General features: G+C 37.9%; 3 protein-coding genes across 6 annotated transcripts in view; all 3 read right to left on the reverse strand.

The window, feature by feature from the left end:
* ccdc85cb (coiled-coil domain containing 85C, b) overlaps positions 1-8573 on the reverse strand; it is a 54720-nt gene extending 46147 nt beyond the window's left edge. For 2 of the 4 annotated variants that reach the window (XM_037750768.1, XM_037750767.1), the window contains exon 1: positions 7055-8572. In XM_037750768.1, coding sequence (XP_037606696.1) covers positions 7055-7784 — 730 coding nt within the window. In that variant the 5' untranslated portion in view covers positions 7785-8572. Of the gene's footprint in view, positions 1-7054 lie in introns of all 4 variants that reach the window. The other 2 variants (XM_037750764.1, XM_037750766.1) reach the window with 2 other exon arrangements.
* Positions 8574-9657: 1084 nt separating this feature from the next.
* LOC119477500 (cholesterol 24-hydroxylase-like) lies at positions 9658-16447 on the reverse strand. The gene is made up of 15 exons (XM_037751602.1): positions 16205-16447; positions 16025-16102; positions 14951-15032; positions 14680-14753; positions 13796-13882; positions 13470-13608; positions 13237-13344; positions 12989-13151; positions 12562-12627; positions 11511-11583; positions 11342-11426; positions 10797-10907; positions 10580-10668; positions 10400-10466; positions 9658-10313 (listed from the first exon to the last, which is right to left on the reverse strand). The coding sequence occupies exons 1-15, from the start codon at positions 16342-16344 to the stop codon at positions 10164-10166; spliced, it is 1512 nt and encodes a 503-aa protein (XP_037607530.1). The 5' UTR covers positions 16345-16447; the 3' UTR covers positions 9658-10163.
* Positions 16448-19069: 2622 nt separating this feature from the next.
* Positions 19070-26030, reverse strand: LOC119477501 (cholesterol 24-hydroxylase-like). The gene is made up of 15 exons (XM_037751603.1): positions 25772-26030; positions 25591-25668; positions 24974-25055; positions 24704-24777; positions 23988-24074; positions 23664-23802; positions 23412-23519; positions 23164-23326; positions 22745-22810; positions 21451-21523; positions 21282-21366; positions 20229-20339; positions 20012-20100; positions 19832-19898; positions 19070-19745 (listed from the first exon to the last, which is right to left on the reverse strand). Exons 1-15 carry the CDS (start codon positions 25909-25911, stop codon positions 19596-19598), a joined length of 1512 nt encoding a protein of 503 aa, XP_037607531.1. The 5' UTR covers positions 25912-26030; the 3' UTR covers positions 19070-19595.
* Between the last annotated feature and the right edge of the window lie 24 nt (positions 26031-26054).

A 26054-nucleotide genomic window follows, 5' to 3' on the forward strand; every position in this document is an offset into this window, starting at 1 on the left:
TCAACTTTTTCCCATGGTCTAGTGTTAAAAAATGTTAACAAAAATTGCAATAAATCATAATATCCAATCGCAATATTTGTAGACTGGCAATACATATTGAATTGGCATCCAAGTATCGTGATAGTATCGAATCGGGAGATAGGCGTATCGTCCCAGCCCTACAACAAAACCTGATGAAGTTAAAGAATGAAAATTAAAAGTGTCCAATTTGTCTTTGGGAGTCATTTGCAAACTACAAAACACTAAAGCACATTAAATGTCAGCATTTCCCTTTGGAAGAGTAGCTATCAAAAAGGGCTAATGCATGTTTAAACATGACCCAATGAAGTCCTATTCATTTTCATAATTATAACAATCTTACAGCTGTAACTTCAGTTTAGTCACCAGTAGAGTAGCTGTTCTGAGTGTGGACAAACAGGATATCAGCGACAGAAACATCCTATTCCTGCTTTAAACGCCCTTTTTTTTACAGCAGACATGCCACACAATGACTTGAAACCACAGGCGAGAAGAAAACACCATTGTGTAGTTGATCCTCCGGTTTCATTAGAAAAAAGAAAGCACACACACACACACACAGGGAGACGCCAGGGCTCACTTTGACTCGCTGTTGATTGATTGTTTGCTTAAGAAAAACACAGGAGATACTAAAAGCCTGACTGGTTCTTTGAAGAAATTAAATTGGCTGTAAAGATTTTGCAGTAAACAAAGTAAACAGGGAATTTTTCATTTGATTCATAAAAAGTGACACCAATGCTTGATCGGACTTTAAAAAGCTTATTGATAATTCACCTCAAATGCTTCAGTCACACATGAATGTGAAAATCAAGGCGCTTTCTCACATCAGACATTTTGACATGTCACAGTAGGAAAAGCACAGGTCTAAATAATAAAAATTAAATGATGGCTGAATTCCATTTAGCTGCTTTGACTTCAGGTTCCTGGTATCGTACATGCTGGCTCACTGTCCCTCTTACTGGAACACTTGAAGCCATCGTTAGTGTTATTAGTGCTTTATCCCACTATGACAGGTCATAATGTCTGTTGTGAGAAAGACCTATTTGCGTTACTGTGATGAAACACACAAACACCAGTGGTGGCCAAGTGGGAGGGCTGGTTCTACAGTTTCATTGTGAGGCTTTTAGGTCACGTCACTCCCCAAGGGTAAAAGAAAAGGAAACTGAAAAGAGCGAGCGAGACAGAGAGAGAGAGAGAGAAAAGCCTCTAAATCAGAGAGGGGAAGAGTTCACGCTCACTGTGGCACCTCATATATTTAGACACACATAGAAAAGGCCAGGTGCTAAAAGACCCGAGTTTGAAACATGCAGTTTTACGACTTCTCGTGACTTCATTAGGACTCATTTGAACCCAATTTGGTTTACGGGGTGACTCAACGGAGTGACTAAACATAGGACTCCACATGTAGGAGACCAGTGCAAGCAGTGTCCTGCTTTGTGAAGCAACATTTAAATCAATGCACTGTACTGTTCTAATGAGTCTTAATCTCCAGTGAATCACTAACCTATCTGACTGGTTTTCAGAGAGTCACATGCAGCTGAATGGACTGACAGACTCGTGGTAATGAGGTCTGAAAAGTAAGGAAGTGGCACAGTGAAATTCTGTGTGTCCTCAACTAAATATTTGGCTGCAGAAGCTCAGTGATGTAGTGAAGCTGGTGAACTCCTGTAGCTGGGGAGCTAACCGACTACTAGCCAATCACAATAGCTCCCTGAGCTTTTTTTTCCTACTTTCTCTGTACTGTGCCGTTTACTCCCCCTCGGCGTTTTGTTCTCGGGGTTGTGCACCGCTTTGTTCAATAATTTATACTCCAACAGCGGAGGGTTAATTAACAGAGCATGGTGCAACACAGCTAATAAGCCAATAGCTTCTTCCATTATGGGGCTTTCCATTGCCTAAAATGTTTAGACGGCTTGAAGCGTGAATTTGTGGGACAAAGTTCATCAAAGTTGAGCTCAACGGCGAATAAATCCACACAGATTTACTTCAGCCATGCGAGCGAATCCACCGATTGTGGCGTTTCCATTGGAATTAAATTAACTTCAAAATGAAACTTCAGTCTTAGATGCTGGTATGACGAAGTCTTTAGGTATGGGAGAGAGGAGGGGAAGGAGAGGCCACTGTAAACCTTTCAGTAATGAAGGCATGCCGTCCCCAGCAGTCAACAAAAATCGGGCCTGATTTAACATCTCAATGGCCTCTGGCAAACACACACACACGGATAAACAAACACACACACACACACCAGTTTGTGGGAAAGTGAAGGATAAACGAGCCTCAGTTGTTCCTGCACAGCTGGACTAAAACAATCTACTAAATGAATGTTGTGTTTAGTGCATGTTTTATTTCCATGTGTCAGCTTGTAATTGCAGTGAACTTACGCACATCACCGAGGGTACGGTAACTTACATTGAGTGACGAGAGCCAAATGGCATCAGTTTCTTATACTTCTGACTCAAATAAGTTGGCTTTCACGGGTTGAAACTCAAAGTCATTCATTATATTGGTGACATCATAGCAACCCGGGTCTCACGGGAAGGCGTATAAATAGGACGACATTACACGGACAATCCAAGTGTCATGAGGACGCATTGTAGTCTTTTCGCGTGTCATTTGTATGCCGCTTTGTTGTGAAATAAGGGGTTTATTTCACAACAATTACCTGCTGGCTGTACGTTATTCCGCTTTTTACACAGCTACTTACTAAAGAAATCAATAATATGACAACAAAAATTGTCCTCAAGAGTCCGACATCAGAGGCTGTGTCCATAGCAACTGCTATAAAGAAATAACAGACCGTAAAATGCCGTGACTGACCAATCAGAATCGAGTATTCGATAAAGCCGTGTAATAAACAACGGTAATGTCCGCAGTTCGGTTTAGGCAACAAAACCACTTAGTTAGGTTTAGAAAAAAAAAGTCATGGTTGGGCTTAAAATAAGTACATAACCCAAGTAAAATATGTAAGGAAACAACGCACACATAATTACAGAAAACACATCACAAATGTCACTAAAAAGACACGAAAAACATCACTAACTTAACTTACAAAACTAAATAGTGGTCTTGAACACCGGTCTCCTGGTTATATTTACGGGGATGCGTTTACATTGCAGTCAGTATAGACTACATGGCATACAAATGACACGCCAAAAGCAGCAAAAAGGCGTTCTTATTGCACGCTAAATGTCTCACATTATCGTGTCATTCATACGACGTTTCATGCAAACGGGCTGCACCATAGACATGGACAAATTTCTAACTCGTTTACTGAAAAGTACAGTCCCTACTGTGGTAAAAGTAGCAAAATATGTTGCCGTCAGCCTGATCGGCTTGAACGTTTCTCCTTCTCTGTCCCCGTCTGAGAAACCTCGCCCTCTGGCTTGTTTAGAGTCACTTTATCTGATGAGTTACAAACATTGTTCCCTTAAAGCCATTTAGCAGCCACAAGGCCAGGGGAATGTGTGAGGGTCTGTTAAAGGTCAACAAGCATTATTATTGCAGAGAGGATCTTTATCAGTTCATCTGGACAATGTCAAAGCAGCACTTTGCTGTCTCGCTTGGCCACTTTGTCTTAATCTCACACAGCCATATACGCAGTCTGTGTGGCACTATAGGGGGAGCCTAATGCAAGCTCTCCGTGACAGCATCATATTTCAGTGGTGGAATTGGGTTCCGGACCACCAGAAGTGAACGTTGAGAAGTCTGGAAATAGAAGTCACTATGAAAAGGTTACGAAACACTCAATGTAGCCCCTGCTATTCTTTCTTTTTTTTTTATTTCTTCAGAACAGAAGCCTTTGCTCTCCTCACGCATTACGCGACACACACACACACCCCGTCCAAGTAAACACGCACACACACACACAGCCCCAAAGGAAGAGGAGTGGAAGGGGGGGTTTCAGCCGTGTCAACGCACAAGAAATTCAATTAAGCAGACAGCAGGATGTCTCCGAAAACCAACCTCCTCTGAGCTCAATATGCCCCCACCACTCCACCCCCCACAAGCTTCCCAGCCAACCCCTCACCGCCGTTCAGCCACTCCCCCAACACCAGCAGGACCCATTGAGGGCCCTTCACTGGGCCCCCTTTCATACACTCCTCTCCCAGGGCCTCTTTTGCCTCTAAATAGACCGACTTCTACATTTACATTTGCCAAAAGAGGATGAAAACATTTTAAAAAATTGACTGAAATTGTATGAAACACAAGCCTCTAGCTCAACCAACTGGTCTGTTACACCCGTGGGACACCAGACACATTCATCCTCCTCCTCTTCTTCTTCTTCCTCCCCGTCTGTGTGTGTGCGTCTGGCAACCGGACAGATGCTGTTCATTTAGCACTTGAGCGGCAATCCTCGAGCTTGTCTCCTAAAGGCCCAGGGGGAGTCACTCTGGCATTTGGACAGCATTAAATAAAGCCACTCTGCGGACCTCACGCCACAGCCACATCTGACCTCACAACACGGTCACTCCGCTCGGATTTCAAGCAGCCGATCGAGTAAATCTGCGCTGGTGAAGTCTCACTAGTGCGACCTGCGAGTAATTAAATTCCTATCCGAGCAGGTTTTTGAGGATTATTGAGATGAAACACTCCTGGTACAGCCATCCAACTTATGTAACAGTAGATTAGGATCAATGTAGTATTGCTTTGTTGTTGTTTTTTATCGATTGAGTAGTTCTGTTTTTTTTCCACATGGAGTTGTTTTGCAATTATATAAAATGCCAGAAAGATTTGCGATGCTTAGCTTTGTTTAGGACAAGATAGCATCAATCTCATTACCGATGCATTCATTTAACAATGAAATAATAAACCTCCTCTCAAGTGAAGCGGGTCGTTCCCACGCTAGCGTGTCATTGTGTGTGTGCGGGTGTTTGTATCTGTGCATTATTGTCAGCGATGAGCGCACAGAGCCTCAGGGGCACACAATGTCACACACACACACACAAACACACACATCGGGAGCTTAGAGAGGTGCTGGGCCGCTGCAGACACAATATTGATGTTACGTAATGACAGCCAAACACCGTCCAAAAAAAAAAATGTGTGCGTGCGAGTGTTTCCGGATTAAGGGCTCCCTCGGCATGCTTGTTTGCATCCTTTTGTGTTTGTTACCTTCACGGTTTTCAACACCTACAATGTCCGATGGATAGCGTGTGACCTATGTGATCACATTTGCCTTGAGCTCTTACATGCTGCTGCTGCTGCCTTGTAAATCAGAGGGAAAAACATGATAATAAAGTTTCAACTGGGTGGGGGATTTTTTCCTCCGTCCCATGAAACAGAATTTATTCCCCTTTGCCAAACAGATCGTGGCGAGTTATCAACCCATGTGCTAGCTAAACGAAGCTTAGTGTCCTCCTGTTCCATCAGGGGCATTTTCATCCCGGCTCGAAGCTTTCAGCCGTGTATTTAGGTCTTAACACGGGGACATTGATTTCTGGTCCCACGCCATGCATTTCAAATAAGCAGACATGAGTGCTCTTCCAACCACAACCAACGGGCAACAATGATAATCAGCGAACGACCCCAAAAAAAATCTATTTGCTTGAGCCCCCCCCCCATCTAAAAGCTATTAAGATAAGTCCTCTTCCTTAAGGACCACGGGTGCAGTGACCTAAATCAGTGCAGATTCCAATGATGGGGTAGCGTTGGACAGAAAGGGCCACTTAAGGATACTGTGTGTGCATATGTGTGTGTGTCATAATCACCCCAATCAAGACTTTACAGTGAGGTTAAGCCAAGACCCCCCCCCCCCCCCCGCCATGTTAATCCTTCACAGCAATTTTGATCAGCATATGTTGTCAGTGCAATCACATCCTGACTGTATTATCTCTGAGGGAATGAAACCAAGAAGAGGAATACAGATGTCTTTTGAGAGCTCGACCACAGAAGAAGTATAAGAAATCAACTATGATTTCAAGAGGCGTCAAGAGAGCAACAACTTGTGGCTCTTATCTATGGATATTTTTAAGTCAGGGGTAACTTTTGGTCATTCATCCCACACTTTATGCCACATGGATGAACATAAAATCAAAAGGGATGTATTATGCAAGGCCTGATTGGTTGGACTCTAGGGGTGTAACAAAATATCGATACACCTGAATATTGCGATATTATGTTTTGTGATACTGTATCGATTCTGCAAAACGCTTTTTTAAAATTAACCTCTTAACCGCTATTCGATTTTTCGGAGGTTGTAGCGGGCTCAGTTTTTTGGTGAGGACAAACTGGCATGGCCATTTTCAAAGGGGTCCCTTGACCTCTGACCCCAAGATATGCGAATGAAAATTAGTTCTATGGGTACCCACGAGTCTCCCCTTTACAGACATGCCCACTTTATGATAATCACATGCTGTTTAGGGCAAAAACAATGCAGTTTTCAAATGTATTATTTTTGCCTATTCAAAAATGGTGTGTTCTTTATACACTGGCAGTTTTCCTGAAATTACATTTAGAAAATCGCAATATATCGCCTTGCATACAGTATCACAATATATCGCGATTTATTACACGGCTTTGTTGAATACTCGATTCTGATTGGTCAATCACAGCGTTCTACTGTCTGTTATTTCTTTATAGCAGACCATTGCTATGTATAACAGACCGTTGCTATGGGCGCAGTTCTGATGTCGGACTCTGGCGGACCTTTTTTGTGTCAAATTATTGATTTCTTAAGTAGGTAGCCGTGCAATAAGCGGGATAATGTACAGCTAGCGGGTCATTGTTGTGAAATAAACATCCGCATCGCGTTGGGGGTGCAGCATCGCCCCTGTCTGGGTTTATTTCGCAACAATGACCGGCTCGCTGCGCATTATCCCTTACATAGTGAATCGTTAAAACTGTATCATGATACAGTGGTAGCGATTCACTATGTAAGGGATAATGTACAGTAGTAACGATGTATCGCGATACGTATCGTATCGCCAGACTCTCGCCAACACACAGCCCTACTGGACTCTAGGTTCTGCATCTTGTGGGCCTGTGTTATGACAGCCAGGTGTGTTTCCACAGGTGGACGGAGTGTGTGCGAACTCACCATTGAGTCCATTGGGGATGCTCCTGTGATGGTGCGGCGCCGACAGGTCATCCATGGACCTCCTCATGGTGGTGCCCAGCTTACCGTTCTCTGTGGCGGGCTTGTGTATGTGGTTGTGGTTGTGGTTGTGGTGATCTGGGCTGCCAGCGCTCCCAGTGCTGGAGGTACTGCTCCCGTCCCCAACATCCCTGACTGTCCCAGTGCCCCCATTGAGGTTGGTCAAACTGGACTGACTGTCTATGGAGCTCCTGGACCCTGCTCCGTTCCTCTCCTCGTCCAGCATGAGGATGATCTCCTTCAGCTCAGAGTTCTCCCTCAGCACGGTGTCCTGGTTGGCCTCCAGCTCCTTCAGCTTCATCATGTAGTTGCCCACCTCCTTCCACATGGCGCTGGCAGTGTGGCGGCCGAAGCGTTGCCATTCCCGGGACAGCTTCTTGCCCTTCTGCCGGTCGTCGTCCAGGAAGCAGCAGAGCTCCCTCAGCTCATGGTTGTCGTCCTGCAGCTTCTGGTTGATCTCCTTCAGGCTGCGGATCTCGTGCAGGTGCACCTGCAGCCTCCGGTTGATGTCCTTCATCATGTTGCCGTGCTCGATCATCAAGTTCATCTTCTCTCCGTCGACCCTCCTCAGTCTGCGGACCAGCTCCTCTTTGCTGCACCGCAGCATCTCCTCGTCCGGCAGCAGCTGCTGGCTCAGCTCATCCGAAGCTCCTTCGGACGCGTTTTTAGCCATGACTGACTCAGTTCGTGTTAAAGGCTTGAAATTAACTGTCAAAACTAATGTTAAGCAAGCAGAGTAGTGTTCAAATAAGAGTACATTGTCCAAAAATATGAAAGTATTGTTGTGTCCTCCTCTTCAATGAAACAGAAGATGTTAATGTGCTGCTATGGTAACCCTGATAGTAACTGTTGGTACTCACATTCCGTCAGTAACTAAGGGAAACACAGATCGATTGATTGTCTTTATCAGATCCTCCTGGTCCTGGTCCTGGTCCTGGTCCTGGTCCCGTCAGCACAGTACACCGCGTCCCATCGTGTCCTCTGGACGTCCCTCCATTCAAACGATGGGAACAAGAGCTAAAAGGTGAAACGTCGCGTAAACTCGGACACAAAAAGCGCACTTGAACGCGTCTAACCGTCAGCAGCGCTCCTCTCCTCGGATGTAAGCCTCTTTGCTGAGCTGGTGGTGTGTTGCTGCTGCACGGAGGATTCAAGCCTCTCCACTCAGTCTGCTCGGGATTAACAGAGGACCCCTCCTCCTCCTCCTCCTCCTTCTTCTTCTTCTTCTTCTTGTCCAACAGACTCGGGGAGGTTTGAAATCATTCAAGAGGATTTCGGCCAAGACGACCAATCAAGACGAGCTGAGAGGAGCTGAGAGGAGCTGAGAGGAGCTGAGAGGAGGAGGAGTGGAGCAGCAGGTAGATGAATAGTGCGGTGAAGCCTCACCACAAGGCTCAGCCCTCTTAAAGCAACAGTACGACGAGGACAGATAAAAACACATTATTCATAAAAATAAAAAAAATAATAACATGTTTTACGATGTTGTTTTATGTGATTTTATGTATGATGTGGTATTATGTATTTTTTTTTTTTAATTTTTTTTTTATTAAAAGCCTAACCAGGGACAAGGTCTGCAAATTAGCTACAACTAGAAGTCCTATTGCATCGGTTGCACTTTAATTAAGTGTAACAATGCCTACATGTATTGTCCCTGTCAAATAAATTAATAAAATAAAATATTATAATAATAATAATAAAATTACAAAGCACTAGACTAATGGCTTTGAACACCTATTTAAAAAATATTATTAAAAAAATAATATTTTAATAATGTATTTATTTTTAATAATATTTAGCTTTCAATATTCACAAACTGTTTGACTTTTATTATCAAAAGCTAGTTGATTTTTTTGTATTTATTTATAAGCAAAAAAGCTGTGCTTTAACCACCACTGTATTGACATCAGCATCAGACTACAATGTGATACGCCACTTTACAACCCTATATATTAATAAAATATTATTAAAAAATATTAGTACTATATAGTATCATTAATAATGCTACATAGTAATAATATTTTCTAATAATAATATTTTATTAATTTGTACAGAAATATTTAAGTATTTTGTGTAGTATATATTTAACTTTTGATATTCATAAATTGTAAAAAAACAAAAAGCTGTGTTGTAGAAGTAATTGGCCCAATTATTAATTGTTTCAAAATTAACAGTATAAATTATATAATTAACAGGTGCTTTTGAGATTTCTTTGCAAGCTAAAAAGCTGTGTTGTATTTATTAATTATCTCAAAATTAACTTTAACCACCACTGTTTTGACATCAGCCTCTGACTACAATGTGAATTTCCACTTAACAACCTTATATTACAGGCACATACAGTATACATGAAAACAAACTCCTGACATGAAGCTTTGATGAGTGGCAACTTTTGAGTGTTAATTCTCTAGAAATTGTAGTTTAACAGGTGCTTTTGAGATTTCTTTGCAAGCTCACAGCGCCCCCTTGTGTCCACTGTCAGTAACCAAGCCAAAAACACAGCAGATTGAGTACATTAAAAAAACCGAGCATGAAATAAAATCAGACTGTTTGGCATTAAATGAATCATCAGTTTATTAAAGTGCAAAACAAAATAATTTGTTTCCCCCCTGCATTAGTAAAAATAATCTTATTTTCATTTGTGTAAAAATGGTAAATTCAGCATTTTGATTACAGTATTAAAGGCACAAATCAAGTTTAGAAGCTCTGTGGGTATGGAAGAGCACTTACACAGATATAAAGGTTAATTCCCTCAAGATTAAAGTGCTAATGATACTCAAAAAGTAGCTCATTTGTTTTCCTATATCCTCATTATTGTTAGGTAATAACAATCATCATCATAAAAAAAACAAGCACCGCCGATACTATTTTCTTAACAAAGTCTAAAAAAAGCAAACAGAAAAAGTAATTAATAAACTGCAGTATTAAAGGCTTTTAGGTGAGGTAGGAGTACAAAGCTGCAGGCAGTAAGCTGGTCTAAGTAACCCAACAAACCAATTTCACCACATGGACCATTAGGGTTTCATCTTATGTTATACGGTAACCATATGACCATTTATTTCTTGTGATTCCTGTGTCTGACAGAGCACACCACTCCACTCTTCGGCCTGATTGTGCCTGTGTCTCGCAGGTCAAAGGTCTGTCCCGGCACAAGGGTGAAGTCGAACCTCTGGATCAGCTTGGCCATGATCACTTTGGCCTCCATCTGCAATCGCCCCCCCACCCATTGAGTTAATTCCATGTGTCGTTACGTTTTGTGTGTGCTGATCATTTATGACTCTCACCACCCACCTGAGCGAAGTTTTTTCCCAGGCATGAGCGTGGGCCGAGGGCAAAGGGGTAGTAGCAGTAATAAGGCCTTTTAAAACAGATAAGAGACACTTCAATGCACATCATATTCATCATTTTATCTGGGACAACAACCAGTGTTCTAACATGCTAAGATGAAAAATAAAACTGTAAGCCACTTACTTGGGAGCATCTGGGTGAAATCTGTCTGGATCAAATGTCAGCGGGTCCTTGAAGAATTTCTCCATTCTCCCAGTTGAATAGCTGCTGAACTGAATTTCAGAATAATTCATTGAACATCACAACAACAGCAGAAATAAACTATAAAACCTTTTTTGGGTTCTGCCACACAATTCCTGCCTTATAGAGGTACAAACACACTCAAAAGTGAACAACTCACGAAACATGAGTTTCCTCCGGGTATGTGGATACCGTCAATGACAATGTCTTCCAGTATATCCCGAGATGTGCCTGGAGCTGGCGGGTAAAGCCTCAGACTCTCTTTCAGCACCTGGGGGGGGGTTACAGTGTGAGGTGCATATCCTGGGTCAAGTGCTTATAATTAGCGCTGTCAAAGTTAACGCGTTAATGCAAAGATAGAAAGAAACTAAGGAAACCTAAGGAATCCATTGGTACAGACCATTTCATACTAGCTTGCCGCAAAGGAGGCTGAATAACGCTCCAAACTGACGCTAAATTTTGGCGAGCAAAAACTGGCATGGCCATTTCAAAGGGGTCCCTTGACCTCTGACCTCAAGATATGTGAATGAAATGGGTTCTATGGGTACCCATGAGTCTCCTCTTTACAGACATGTCCACTTTATGATAATCACATGCAGTTTGGGGCAAGTCATAGTCAAGTCAGCACACTGACACACTGACAGCTGTTGTTGCCTGTTGGGCTGCAGTTTGTCATGTTATGATCACTAACTTCACGATATGTACCTGTGAGAGGTAGATCAGTTCCCCCAGATCGTCATAACTGATTTCCCGTTTCATCCCAATGACATCATCCACCTCTTTCTTCACTCTGAGGAATAAAATCACAACTCAAGAAACCGTCATTCAAAAGCTACATTATGAAACTGATTTGCACTGCAGTATTAGTTCTTACTTCTCCAGTATATCGGGATGTCTTCCAAGTTCCATGACGCAAAAAGCCAGTTGATTAGCGGTTGTTTCTTGCCCTAAAATGTTAGAACATTACCTTTAAATGGGGCACATGTGGATCAACAACACATATTAAAGTTATTGCATTCTTTATCTCTAAGCCAAACAGTGGGGCTTAAGAGAAAAGTTATTCTAAAACATAATACAATTTAGGACTTAAATATTAGTGGTGATATAAGACAGGAAATGTTTACAGAAGAGTTTATGGATTATTGTGAATAACTGCGTCATACTTTTAATTTAAAATGATTGTTTGCACTACTTGCACTATGTCCACCTCACAGCATCACACATATATGTACAATAAAAAAAACTCTCATTTTATATTGCTACATTTTGTTCATTGCTATTTTTTGTATATAGCTAAGTTTTGTATATTGCTAAATTTAGTTTATTGCTATTTTTTGTATATTACTAAGTTTTGTATATTGCTAAGTTTTGTCTATTGCTAATTTTGTCTATTGCTAAGTTTTGTATATTGCTAATTTTGTTTATTGCTAAATTTTGTATATTGCTAATTTTGTATATTGCTAAGTTTTGTATATTGTTAAGTTTGGTATATTGCTAAATTTTATATTGCAAAATGATTTATTGTTAAGTTTTGTATATTGCAAAATTTTGTTTATCGCTAAGTTTTGTATATTACTAAGTTTTGTATATTGCTAAGTTATGTATATTGCTAAGTTATTGTATTGACAAATATTAGTATAAGTATAGTTTTTTGCACAATATTTTTGTCTTTGCTAACATCCAGTGGGGATTAATAAAGTATCTACTGTATCCATCTATCTTGAAAAGTAATATTAAACTCTAAATATCTCCAGAATTCACACATAAACTGGTGGATAGTTCACATTATGGGTAAGAGGAAAATAGGTTTTATTGAAATTCTGGTTGAAGTGTCCCTTTAATTTCTTAATTGCCACAAAGGAGGCACAGCTTCAAGCTTATTTTGGAGCATTTCTCACATCAAAGCAGAAACAACACTGACTCACCCGCAATGAAAAATGTCACGAAATTGTCCAACATCAACTCTTCGTCTTCTTTCGTCATGCTTTTCTCTGGATTAATACAAAAACAAAATTGAACAACTAAACCAATATTCCAGTCATGTTATTGTAAAATCTGTAAAAAGAAAATACATACTCAATCTACTGTATCTGAACAGGCAGTAGCTTAACTTTGTACTTCTGCTCTGCAAATCTAATAATATGTAAAATCAATGATGCACATCTTGAGATGATGATGCTTGTAATTTATATGTTTATTGTATAATTCTCCTCAGTTTAAAATAAGTACCTTTTTTTATCTATACCCTGGGAACTATTGTTTGCAGCTGTCATGACCCTATTACAACACAGGGATGTTTAAACTTTCTTCTTATCTAATCAGTCAAACAATTGGAACTTTAGCAACCATAACCTTTGCCAGCTGATTTGATGATCTGTGTGAGGATGTCTTTGGGAACGTCATCGCCATTTTGCATGGCAGCCTTTCTGTTATTAATCCATTCAGCTCCAGTCGTGCGCAGCAGGCGGCAAGCTTCCCTTGCTTCTTTAATGAATGTCCAGTTCTTCGGGTTCCACTGGAAATGCAAGATTTTAGGATTTCACACAGTTTATAATAATGCCACGACACAAATGCCATACAAACTTGCTGTGAAGTCGTACCTCAAAAAAGCGGTCTCTGGCAGAGTAGATCATCCCTTTCAGACATGTCTCGATGGCTTTAGGGAAAGGTGAACCTTTCAGCAGGTTTAAATCCACACCAAAAGCAACCTGAGAGTTATCAAGGATACAAGGCATTTACACCTTGATCAGATGGATTTTTGTCACATGCAAGAAAAACTTTTTGGATCAGGGCTACTGCAGTGGAAACTGTAAAACACACTATGGTACAATACCTTAGCAATAACATCAAGGGTAACAAAGTTGAATAGTTGGAGCATCGTGACATCCGTTTGGTTATCAGCAGCATCTGCAAGTTTAGCCGTCAGTTTCTCTGCCCTCTCATTGAAGGTTCCCATTAGACCCCTCAAATACCTGGAAATGATGGTAGTTTTAGACAGTGGACTCCAAAGCTCCACAGAAATTATACAATTGGACAATATTGTCCAAAAGAAACAGAGCAAAAGATACCCATAATCTAAACAGAATATTCTATGATTGCCAACACCGAATAAAGGTTGAGCTCTATTTTGTCTGTTTTTTTGGTTATCAAATAACTCACAAGCTGCTGAATGCAGGGTCCATCATCCGGCGCTGTTTATACCACTGTTCATGGTCCTGTGCCGTTACCAGGCCATTACCTAGGAACCTTGAAAAAAGACATGGAACAGAATACTTTCAAAATAGCAGGATAAGGTTGTAAATGATTTGCCACAAAGACTGTATATGAAGATGGACGACATGACAGCCAAAACATCTCGATCGCCCCCTGGTGGCTGGTTGCAGTAGAGGTCATAAATCCCGCCCACTCCATGTTAGCGGATGGGACATGGGCCAAACTGAAAAGTAAAACACGTCAAATACATTTTTCTCAAAGACAGTTTCTGTCATTTTTGGTAGTTCTTACAACGCTGATGTATGTTCAAGTGTTAATTTTCCTGATAAGTTTGGTTTTAATTAGTTATTTGACGCTATAAAAAAGGGGATGAGACGTCCTGATTGACAGCTGTGATTGTCAGCTGCTCTGAATGAAGTAGTTACTGAGCTGGAGGCTCGGGAAATGTACGAGAGAGGAGATGTAACTTTAACTTTCCATAACCGTCTCGAGTCTGTGTAATAGAACATGTGTCAATTTGATCATAAATGTAGTTATAGAGATATTATGGGTAGTTGCTGTGTATTTCTAGCTAAAAAGTTACAGTGGTGCTAATGTAGCAGCTAGGTGGCTCACGATATCGTGAGCGATACCGCAGCTTGAGTCCCCCCAGATATTTGGGCTTTTGGCTGGGAGGAAGTGGAGAGGTGTCATCCATCTAGATATACAGTCTATGCTTTGCAATAATGAAACAAGTCATTGTCTGGGACTTGTTTAACTGTATAACCCTGGTCCAACCCTGGTCATTGGTGTAAAAGGGGTATGAGATATATATCGTTTGATAAAACTACCTTTGACCAAACAGGTTGAAGAGTTTCGTGTAGAAGAATTTATCTTTTGGATACTTTGTGGACATCAGGATTTCCTGAAACACAGCAATCAGAAGACGAAACATTGAATTTTTTTTAATGTAAATGTGATAAGGATATAGGCCTACCCATTTAACCAAAAAGAGTTGGAACTGTACTAGAGGATCTATCACTGTGCACCTTCACACAGTTTATTGCGCAATACTTATGCAATAATATCTAAACAAATATCATTGAAAGGTGCAGTGCTTACCTTGGTTCCCTCTGGACAGGTCACAAGGAAAAAAACGGAATGGAAAGCATTTAGCCTGCAAACAGACCCATGAGTCTCCGACCTGTAAATGTAAATTCCAAATCATAATTAAGATTGCTTGGAATTGCAAATAATACAGTTACACCCAAAGTGAAGTTACACTTTTTGCAATAATTACTGAAAAAAGTTTTTTTTAAATATGTAGCTTAAAAATTAGTAAAATGTTCCCCCCTTTTTATTTTCTATTAACTTATTTCTTGATTTAATTTATTATTACTCTAGTATTTTTTGTATTATTATTGTGTTTTTTCTTGTTTTCTTTTAACTCTATTCTTTCTTTTTATCATTATTATTATTATTATTATTATTATTTATTTTCTTAATTTTATTTCAATTTTGAATGTTGAAGTTGATTTCTCTAGGGTACTTAATGAGTTGTCTATAAGCTCATCTACTTAAAAAATGGTCTATAAACTATTGTAATTACGAACTGTAAATTGCATATATGAAAACAACCTTGAAAAAAGGGAAAAAATAAAGTATAAAAAAAAAAATGAGTGAAATTTCCATCCCTTTTTATTTTCTATTAACTTATTTGTTGATTTAATGTATTATTACTCTCGTATTTTTGTATTATTATTGTTTGTTTATTTTGTTATGTATGTTTTTTCTTTTTTTTTAACTCTATTCTTTCTTTTTATCATTAATATTATTATTACTATTATTATTATTATTTATTTTCTTAATTTTATTTCAATTTTGAATGTTGAAGTTGTTTTCTCTAGTGTACTTAATGAGTTGTCTAAGCTCATCTACTTAAAAAATGGTTGTAATTGCAAACTGTAAATTGCATATTTGAAAACAACCTTGAAACCTTGAAACCTTGAAAAAAGGGAAAAATAAAGTATACAAAAATAAAACTTATACAACAACTTATACACATCAAAACTGCATTGACAAAGATTAATAGCACACACACACATGTCGAAATTAAGTTAATAAACGTTGACCTATTACCTATATCACAACTATATAACATACTTGTGTTTATTGCATATGTATTGACGTTGTTACCATTGCAGGAACTTGTCGTATATGACTCCGTCGTTGCTCATTATCTTCAGAATCGTCGTTATATGTCCGAAGAAGAAACTGTGGGGAGAAAACACAACAAGTGGCACGTACTGTAATGTCAACACAATAGTTTAAAGCTGATGTTAGCCAGCAAGGTGAAGACAAAGAGAGTCATCTTACCCGTCTCTCGGTGGCCCAGGTATGTGGTCATATTTCATATGAATGTATTGAATATAAAGGCAGTAACCGAGAAACAAGATGACAATCAGACAGAGCAGAGAGACAGCAGCCCAGCTCAAAATCACATGGAAAAAGGACATTTTGATAAGCCAAGTCTCAAAGACTAGTTAGCTACTCTAACTACAGTCTTCACGTGAAATCTTCCGCGCACAGTAACGTTAAATGCGATATTACTTCCGTATTACCTATGACACACTGAACTTGAATATGTTGAAATAGGTTTGAAATCATTCAAGAGGATTTCGGCCAAGATAACCAATCAAGACGAGCCGAGAGGAGCTGAGAGGAGCCGAGAGGAGCCGAGAGGAGCTGAGAGGAGCCGAGAGGAGCCGAGAGGAGCTGAGAGGAGCCGAGAGGAGCCGAGAGGAGCCGAGAGGAGCTGAGAGGAGCCGAGAGGAGCCGAGAGGAGCCGAGAGGAGCCGAGAGGAGCCGAGAGGAGCCGAGAGGAGGAGGAGGAGTGGAGCAGCAGGTAGATGAATGGTGCAAGGCTCAGGCTCAGCCCTCTTAAAGCAACAGTACGACGAGGACAGATAAAAAACACATTATTCATAAAAAAATATATATATTATTAAAAAAATATATATGTATATATATATACGTATATATTAAAATATTATTATTAAAAAATATTAGTACTATTTAGTATCATTAATAATACATAGTACTAATATTTTTTAATAATAATATTATATTAATATATATACAGACATATTTAAGTATTTTGTGTAGTATATATTTAACAGTACGACGAGGACAGATAAAAACACATTATTGATAAAAACAAATAATAATAATATGTTGTATTATGCCATTTTCTCATCCACGCCTTCATCTCCTCCCGCCTTGACTATTGCAACTCACTCCTCTATGGCATCAGCAACACCTCCATCAATAAACTACAACTGGTCCAGAATGCAGCTGCCCGACTCCTCACCCACACCAAATCATGGCATCATATCACCCCAGTCCTGAAAGACCTTAAAGCGTCTTTGAGATTACTAAAAAGCGCTATATAAATCTAATATATTATTATTATTATTTTATGTATGATGTGGTATTCTGTATTTTTTTTTCTTAAAAGCCTAACTAGGGACAAGGTCTGCAAATTTTTTTTATTGCTAATTTTTGTATATTGCTAATTTTTGTATATTGCTAAATTTTGTATATTTCTAAATTTTATTGCTCATTTTATATTGCTAAATTGTTTATTGTTAAGTTTTGTATATTGCTAAATTTGTTTATCACTAAGTTTTGTATATTGCTAAATTGTGTTTATCGCTAAGTTTTGTATATTGCTAAGTATTGTATATTGCTAAATTTTGTTTATTGCTATTTTTTTGTATATTACTATGTTTTGTATATTGCTCAATTTTGTTTATCGCTAAGTTTTGTATTTTGCTAAGTTTTTGTATATTGCTAAGTTATTGTATTGACAAATATTAGTATAAGTATAGTTTTTTGCACAATATTTTTGTCTTTGCTAACATCCCTCAATAATAATAATAATAATAATAATAATAATAATAAAATTACAAAGCACTTTACTAATGGCTCTGAACACCTGTTTAAAAAAAATATTATTAAAAAAATATTTGAAAAAGTATTATTAAGATAAGATAAGATGAGATATTCCTTTATTAATCCCGCAGTGGGGAAATGTTCCAGTGTACAGTAGCAAAGGGGATAATGCAAAAAACAAGATGCATCAGCTAACACAGTAAAAAAGAGCTAAACAAAGTGTAACAAAATATGAACCATTTAAATAGAAGGAAGTATAAAAATAGGAGCAGTATATACAGTATTGACAATAAACAGACTATTAACAAAATTGCACAAGTGGAAATTATATATTATATATATAGATATAGATATTTATATCTATATCTATATCTATATATATATTAGTATTATATAGTAGTATTACATTAATAAATACAGACATATTTAAGCATTTTGTGTAATTTATATTTAGCTTTCAATATTCACAAACTGTTTGTCTTTTATTATCAAAAGCTAGTGGATTTGTTTTTGTATTTATTTATAAGCAAAAAAGCTGTGTTTTATAAGTAATTTTTTATAACTTTAACCACCACTGTATTGATCAGCATCTGACTACAATGTGATACGCCACTTAACAACCATATATATATATAAAAGAGAAAAAATGATTATTAAAAATATTAGTACTATATAATATCATTAATTAATAGTACTAATATTTTAATATTAATATTTTATTAATATATATACAGACATATTTAAGCATTTTGTGTAGTATATATTTAACTTTTGATATTCACAAACCGTTTGACTTTTATTAGTAAAAGCTAATTATTTTTTTTAATTTATAAGCAAAAAAGCTGTGTTGTAGAAGTAATTGGCCCAATTATTAATTGTTTCAAAATCAACAGTATAAATAATTATATAATTAACAGGTGCTTCTGAGATTTCTTTGCTAGCTAAAAAGCTGTGATGTATTTAATAATTGTTTCAAAATTAACTTTAACCACCACTGTATTGACATCAGCCTCTGACTACAATGTGAATTGCCACTTAACAACCTTATATTACAGGCACATACAGTATATATGAAAACAAACTCCTGACATGAAGCTTTGATGAGTGGCAACTTTTGAGTGTTAATTCTCTAGAAATTGTAGTTTAACAGGTGCTTTTGAGATTTCTTTGCAAGCTCACAGCGCCCCCTTGTGTCCACTGTCAGTAACCAAGCCAAAAACACAGCAGGTTGAGTACATTAAAAAAAATCTCTGCACAGCAAACCGAGCATGAAATAAAATCAGACTGTTTGGCATTAAATTAATCATCAGTTTATTAAAGTGCAAAACAAAATAAGTTTTTTTCCCCCTGCATTAGTAAAAATAATCTTATTTTCATTTGTGTAAAAATGGTAAATTCAGCATTTTGATATCAGTATTAAAGGCACAAATCAAGTTTAGAAGCTCTGCGGGTATGGAAGAGCATTTACACAGATATAAAGGTTAATTCCCTCAAGATTAAAGTGCTAATGATACTCAAAAAGTAGCTCATTTGTTTTCCTATATCCTCATTATTGTTAGGTAATAACAATCATCATCATAAACACATGGATATACTGTTTAAATCATTAAAACAAGCACCGCCGATACTATTTTCTTAACAAAGTCTAAAAAAGCAAACAGAAAAAGTAATTAATAAGTACTTTTAGAGGCTTTTAGGTTAGGTAGGAGTCAAAGCTGCAGGCAGTAAGCTGGTCTAAATAACCCAACAAACCAATTTCACCACATGGACCATTAGGGTTTCATCTTATGTTATACGGTAACCATATGACCATTTATTTCTTGTGATTCCTGTGTCTGACAGAGCACACCACTCCACTCTTCGGCCTGATTGTGCCATTGTCTCGCAGGTCAAAGGTCTGTCCCGGCACAAGGGTGAAGTCGAACCTCTGGATCAGCTTGGCCATGATCACTTTGGCCTCCATCTGCAATCGCCCCCCCACCCATTGAGTTAATTCCATGTGTCGTTACGTTTTGTTTGTGTTGATCATTTATGACTCTCACCACCCACCTGAGCGAAGTTTTGTCCCAGGCATGAGCGTGGGCCGAGGGCAAAGGGGTAGTAGCAGTAATAAGGCCTTTTAAAACAGATAAGAGACACTTCAATGCACATCATATTCATCATTTTATCTGGGACAACAACCAGTGTTCTAACATGCTAAGATGAAAAATAAAACTGTAAGCCACTTACTTGGGAGCATCTGGGTGAAATCTGTCTGGATCAAATGTCAGCGGGTCCTTGAAGAATTTCTCCATTCTCCCAACTGAATAGCTGCTGAACTGAATTTCAGAATAATTCATTGAACATCACAACAACAGCAGAAATAAACTATAAAACCTTTTTTGGGTTCTGCCACACAATTCCTGCCCTATAGAGGTACAAACACACTCAAAAGTGAACAACTCACGAAACATGAGGTTCCTCCGGGTATGCGGATACCGTCAATGACAATGTCTTCCAGTATATCCCGAGATGTGCCTGGAGCTGGCGGGTAAAGCCTCAGAGTCTCTTTCAGCACCTGGGGGGGGGGTTACAGCGTGAGGTGCACATCTTGGGTCAAGTGCTTATAATTAGCGCTGTCAAAGTTAACGCGTTAATGCAAAGATAGAAAGAAACTAAGGAAACCTAAGGAATCCATTGGTACAGACCATTTCATACTAGCTTGCCGCAAAGGAGGCTGAATAACGCTCCAAACTGACGCTAAATTTTGGCGAACAAAAACTGGCATGGCCATTTCAAAGGGGTCCCTTGACCTCTGACCTCAAGATATGTGAATGAAATGGGTTCTATGGGTACCCATGAGTCTCCTCTTTACAGACATGTCCACTTTATGATAATCACATGCAGTTTGGGGCAAGTCATAGTCAAGTCAGCACACTGACACACTGACAGCTGTTGTTGCCTGTTGGGCTGCAGTTTTGCTCCATGTTATGATTTGAGCATATTTTTTATGCTAAATGCAGTACCTGTGAGGGTTTCTGGACAATATTTGTCATTGTTTTGTGTTGTTAATTGAGTTCCAATAATAAATATATACATACATGTACATTTGCATGAGGCAAGCATATTGACTCAATCCCATGTTGATAAGAGTATTGCAGTAAATCTCCCTTTAAGGTACATTTTGAACAGATAACAAATGTCTGATTAATTTGCCATTAACTATGAACAATCATGCATTAATCACGATTAAATATTTTCATTGATTGACAGCCCTACTTATGATAAAATTAAATTTAAGCAGAATTGTAAAGAAGAGGTAAATAATTGATCCAGTTTTAGTGTGTCATCTGGAGATGGAGCCATTCCTCATTTTGAAAATGAGAAGACTTAAGTTTAGGCCAACTAGAGAGTCAGTGAATAAATTAATGAATATGTGAGTATTGTTGCACAATGCATTCACAACATGCTTCACTACTAATGAGCTAAACCATAATTTTCCTAACTTCACGATATGTACCTGTGAGAGGTAGATCAGTTCCCCCAGATCGTCATAACTGATTTCCCGTTTCATCCCAATGACATCATCCACCTCTTTCTTCACTCTGAGGAATAAAATCACAACTCAAGAAACCGTCATTCAAAAGCTACATTATGAAACTGATTTGCCCTGAAGTATTAGTTCTTACTTCTCCAGTATATCGGGATGTCTTCCAAGTTCCATGATGCAAAAAGCCAGTTGATTAGCGGTTGTTTCTTGCCCTAAAATGTTAGAACATTACCTTTAACTGGAGCACGTGGATTAACAACACACACTGTATTAAAGTGATCGCATTCTTTATCTCTAAACCAAACAGTGGGGCTTAAGAGAAAAGTTAATCTAAAAACATAATACAATTTAAGACTTAAATATTAGTCGTGATTTAAGACAGGAAATGTTTAGAGAAGAGTGTATGGATTATTGTGAATAACTACGTCATACTTTAAAATTATTTTTGCACTACTTGCACTATGTCCACCTCACAGCATCACACATATATGTACAATAAAAAACCCTGTCATTTTATATTGCTAAATTTTGATTATTGCTAAGTTTTGTTTATTGCTAAATTTTGTTTATTGCTATTTTTGTATATTACTAAGTTTTGTATATTGTTAATTTTTGTATGTTGCTAAATTGTGTTTATTGCTAATTTTTGTATATTGCTAAATTTTGTATATTGCTAAATGTTATTGCTCATTTTATATTGCTAAATTGTTTATTGTTAAGTTTTGTATATTGCTAAATTTTGTTAATTGCTATTTTTTGTATATTACTAAGTTTTGTATATTGCTAAGTTTTCTTTATTGTTATTTTTTGTATATAATTAAGTATTGTATATTGCTGAATTGTGTTTATTGCTATTTTTGTATATTGCTAATTTTTGTATATTGCTGAATTGTGTTTATTGCTATTTTTTTGTATATAGCTAAGTATTGTATATTGCTGAATTGTGTTTATTGCTATTTTTTGTATATTACCAAGTTTTGTATATTGCTAAGTTTTGTTTATTGCTATTTTTTTGTAAATAGCTAAGTATTGTATATTGCTACATTTTGTTTATTGCTATTTTTTGTTTATTACTACATTTTGTATATTGCTCAATTTTGTTTATCGCTAAGTTTTGTATATTGCTAAGTTTTTGTATATTGCTAAGTTATTGTATTGACAAATATAAAAAGTATATTTTTTTGCACAGTATTTTTCCCGCGGGGATTAATAAAGTATCTACTGTATCTATCTATCTTGAAAAGTAATATTAAACTCCAAATATTTTCACACCTAAACTGGTGGATAGTTCACATTATGGGTAAGAGGAAAATAGGTTTTATTGAAATTCTGGTTGGTGTGTCCCTTTAATTTTTTAATGCCACAAAGGAGGCACAGCTTCAAGCTTATTTTGGAGCATTTCTCACATCAAAGCAGAAACAACACTGACTCACCCGCAATGAAAAATGTCACGAAATTGTCCAACATCAACTCTTCGTCTTCTTTCGTCACGCTTTTTTCTGGATTAATACAAAAACAAAATTGAACAACTAAACCAATATTCCAGTCATGTTATTTTAAAATTTGTACAAAGAAAATACTCAATCTACTGTATCTGAACAGGCAGTAGCTTAACTTTGCACTTCTGCTCTGCAAATCTAATATGTAAAATCAATGATGCACATATTAAGATGATGATGCTTGTAATTTATGTTTGTTGTATAATTCTCCTCAGTTTAAAATAAATATTTTTTTTAAAACTAGACCCTGGAAACTATTGTTTGCAGCTGTCATGACCCTATTACAACACAGGGATGTTTAAACTTTCTTCTTATCTAATCAGTCAAACAATTTGAACTTTAGCAACCACAACCTTTGCCAGCTGATTTGATGATCTGTGTGAGGATGTCCTTTGGAACGTCATCGCCATTTTGCATGGCAGCCTTTCTGTTATTAATCCATTCAGCTCCAGTCGTGCGCAGCAGGCGGCAAGCTTCCCTTACTTCTTTAACGAATGTCCAGTTCTTCGGGTTCCACTGGAAATGCAAGATTTTAGGATCTCACACATTTTATAATATTGCCACGACACAAACGCCATTAAAACTTGCTGTGAAGTCGAACCTCAAAAAAGCGGTCTCTGGCATAGTAGATCATCCCTTTCAGACATGTCTCGATGGCTTTAGGGAAAGGTGAACCTTTCAGCAGGTTTAAATCCACACCAAAAGCAACCTGAGCGTTATCGAGGATACAAGGCAGTTACAACTTGATCAGATGGATTTTTGTCATAAGCTGGTGCTTTCGTCCCATGAAAGAAAAACTTTTTGGATCAGGGCTACTGTAGTGGAAACTGTCAAACGGACTATGGTACAATACCTTAGCAATAACATCAAGGGTAACAAAGTTGAATAGTTGGAGCATCGTGACATCCGTTTGGTTATCAGCAGCATCTGCAAGTTTAGCCGTCAGTTTCTCTGCCCTCTCATTGAAGGTGCCCATTAGACCCCTCAAATACCTGGAAATGATGGTAGTTTTAGACAGTGGACTGCAAAGCTCCACAGAAATTATACAATTGGACAATATTGTCCAAAAGAAACAGAGCAAAAGATACCCATAATCTAAACAGAATATTCTATGATTGCCAACACCGAATAAAGGTTGAGCTCTATTGTGTCTCTTTGCAGTTGTCAAATAACTCACAAGCTGCTGAACGCAGGGTCCATCATCCGGCGCTGTTTATACCACTGTTCATGGTCCTGTGCTGTTACCAGGCCATTACCTAGGAACCTTGAAAAAAGACATGGAACAGAATACTTTCAAAATAGCAGGATAAGGTTGTAAATGATTTGCCACAAAGACTGTATATGAAGATGGACGACATGACAGCCAAAACATCTCGATCGCCCCCTGGTGGCTGGTTGCAGTAGAGGTCATAAATCCTGCCCCCTCCATGTTAGCGGATGGGACATGGGCCAAACTGAAAAGTCAAACACGTCAAATACATTTTTATCGAAGATAGTTTCTGTCATTTTAGGTAGTTCTTACAACGCTGAGCTGGAGGCTCGGGAAATGTACGAGAGAGGAGATGTAACTTTAACTTTCCATAACCGTCTCGAGTCGGTGGCTCACGATATCGTGAGCGATACCACAGCTTGAGTCCCCCGATCACTACTGCGCAGACTCTGGCTCCAAAAGATGTCTCAAGATTGCAGCTTCCATAACCCAGATATTTTGGCTTTTGGCTGGGAGGAAGTGGAGAGGTGTCATCCATCTAGATATACAGTCTATGCTTTGACATAACAAAACAGGTAATTGTCTGGGACTTGGTACAGTATCTGTATAACTGTATAACCCTGGTCCAACCCTGGTCATTGGTGTGAAAGGGGTATGAGATGTATATCGTTTTATTAAACTACCTTTGACCAAACAGGTTGAAGAGTTTCTTGTAGAAGAATTTATCTTTTGGATACTTTGCGGACATCAGGATCTCCTGAAACACAGCAATCAGAAGACGAAACATTGAAAATGTTTATTGTAAACATGATCAGGATATAGGCCTACCCATTTAACCAAAAAGAGTTGGAACTGTAGCAGGATCTCTATCTTTGTGCACCTTTACACAGTTTATTGCGCAATATTTATGCAATAATGTCTAAACAAATACCACTGAAAGGTGCAGTGCTTACCTTGGTTCCCTCTGGACAGGTCACAAGGAAAGAAACATAATGAAAAGCATTTATCCTGCAAACAGACCCATGAGTCTCCGACCTGTAAATGTAAATTCCAAAATCATAATTAAGATTGCTTGGAATTGCAAACAATACAGTTACACCCAAAGTGAAGTTACACTTGTCACATAATTACTGAAAAAAGTTTTTTTAAATATGTAGCTTAAATATTAGTTAAATTTTCCCCCCTTTTTATTTTCTATTAACTTATTTCTTGATTTAATTTATTATTACTCTAGTATTTTTTGTATTATTATTTTGTTTTTGTTTTTGCTTGTTTTGTTTTTTTAACTCTATTCTTTCTTTTTATCATTATTATTATTATTATTTATTTTCTTAATTTGATTTCAATTTTGAATGTTGAAATTGTTTTCTCTAGGGTACTTAATGAGTTGTCTATAAGCTCATCTACTTAAAAAATGGTTTATAAACTATTGTAATTACGAACTGTAAATTGCATATATGAAAACAACCTTGAAAAAAGGGGGGAAAAAATAAAGAAATAGAAAAATTAGTGAAATTAACGACAACTTATACACATCAAAACTGCATGTATGTATGAAACATAACGTTACCATTGCAGGAACTTGTCGTATATGACTCCGTCGTTGCTCATTATCTTCAGAATCGTCGTTATATGTCCGAAGAGGAATCTGTGGGGAGAAAACACAACAAAGTGGCACGTACTGTAATGTCAACACAATAGTTTAAAGCTGATGTTAGCCAGCAAGGTGAAGACAAAGAGAGTCATCTTACCCGTCTCTCGGTGGCCCAGGTATGTGGTCATATTTCATATGAATGTATTGGATGTATAAGCAGTAACCGAGAAACAAGATGACAATCAGACAGAGCAGAGAGACAGCAGCCCAGCTCAAAATCACATGGAAAAATGACATTTTGATAAGCCAAGTCTCAAAGACTAGTTAGCTACTCTAACTACAGTCTTCACGTGAAAGGCTTCCGCGCACAGTAACGTTAAATGCGATATTACTTCCGTATTACCTATGACACACTGAACTTGAATATGTTGAAATTGTCA

The sequence above is a fragment of the Sebastes umbrosus genome, chromosome 18 (genome assembly GCF_015220745.1).
Source record: "Sebastes umbrosus isolate fSebUmb1 chromosome 18, fSebUmb1.pri, whole genome shotgun sequence".
NCBI lineage: Eukaryota > Metazoa > Chordata > Actinopteri > Perciformes > Sebastidae > Sebastes > Sebastes umbrosus.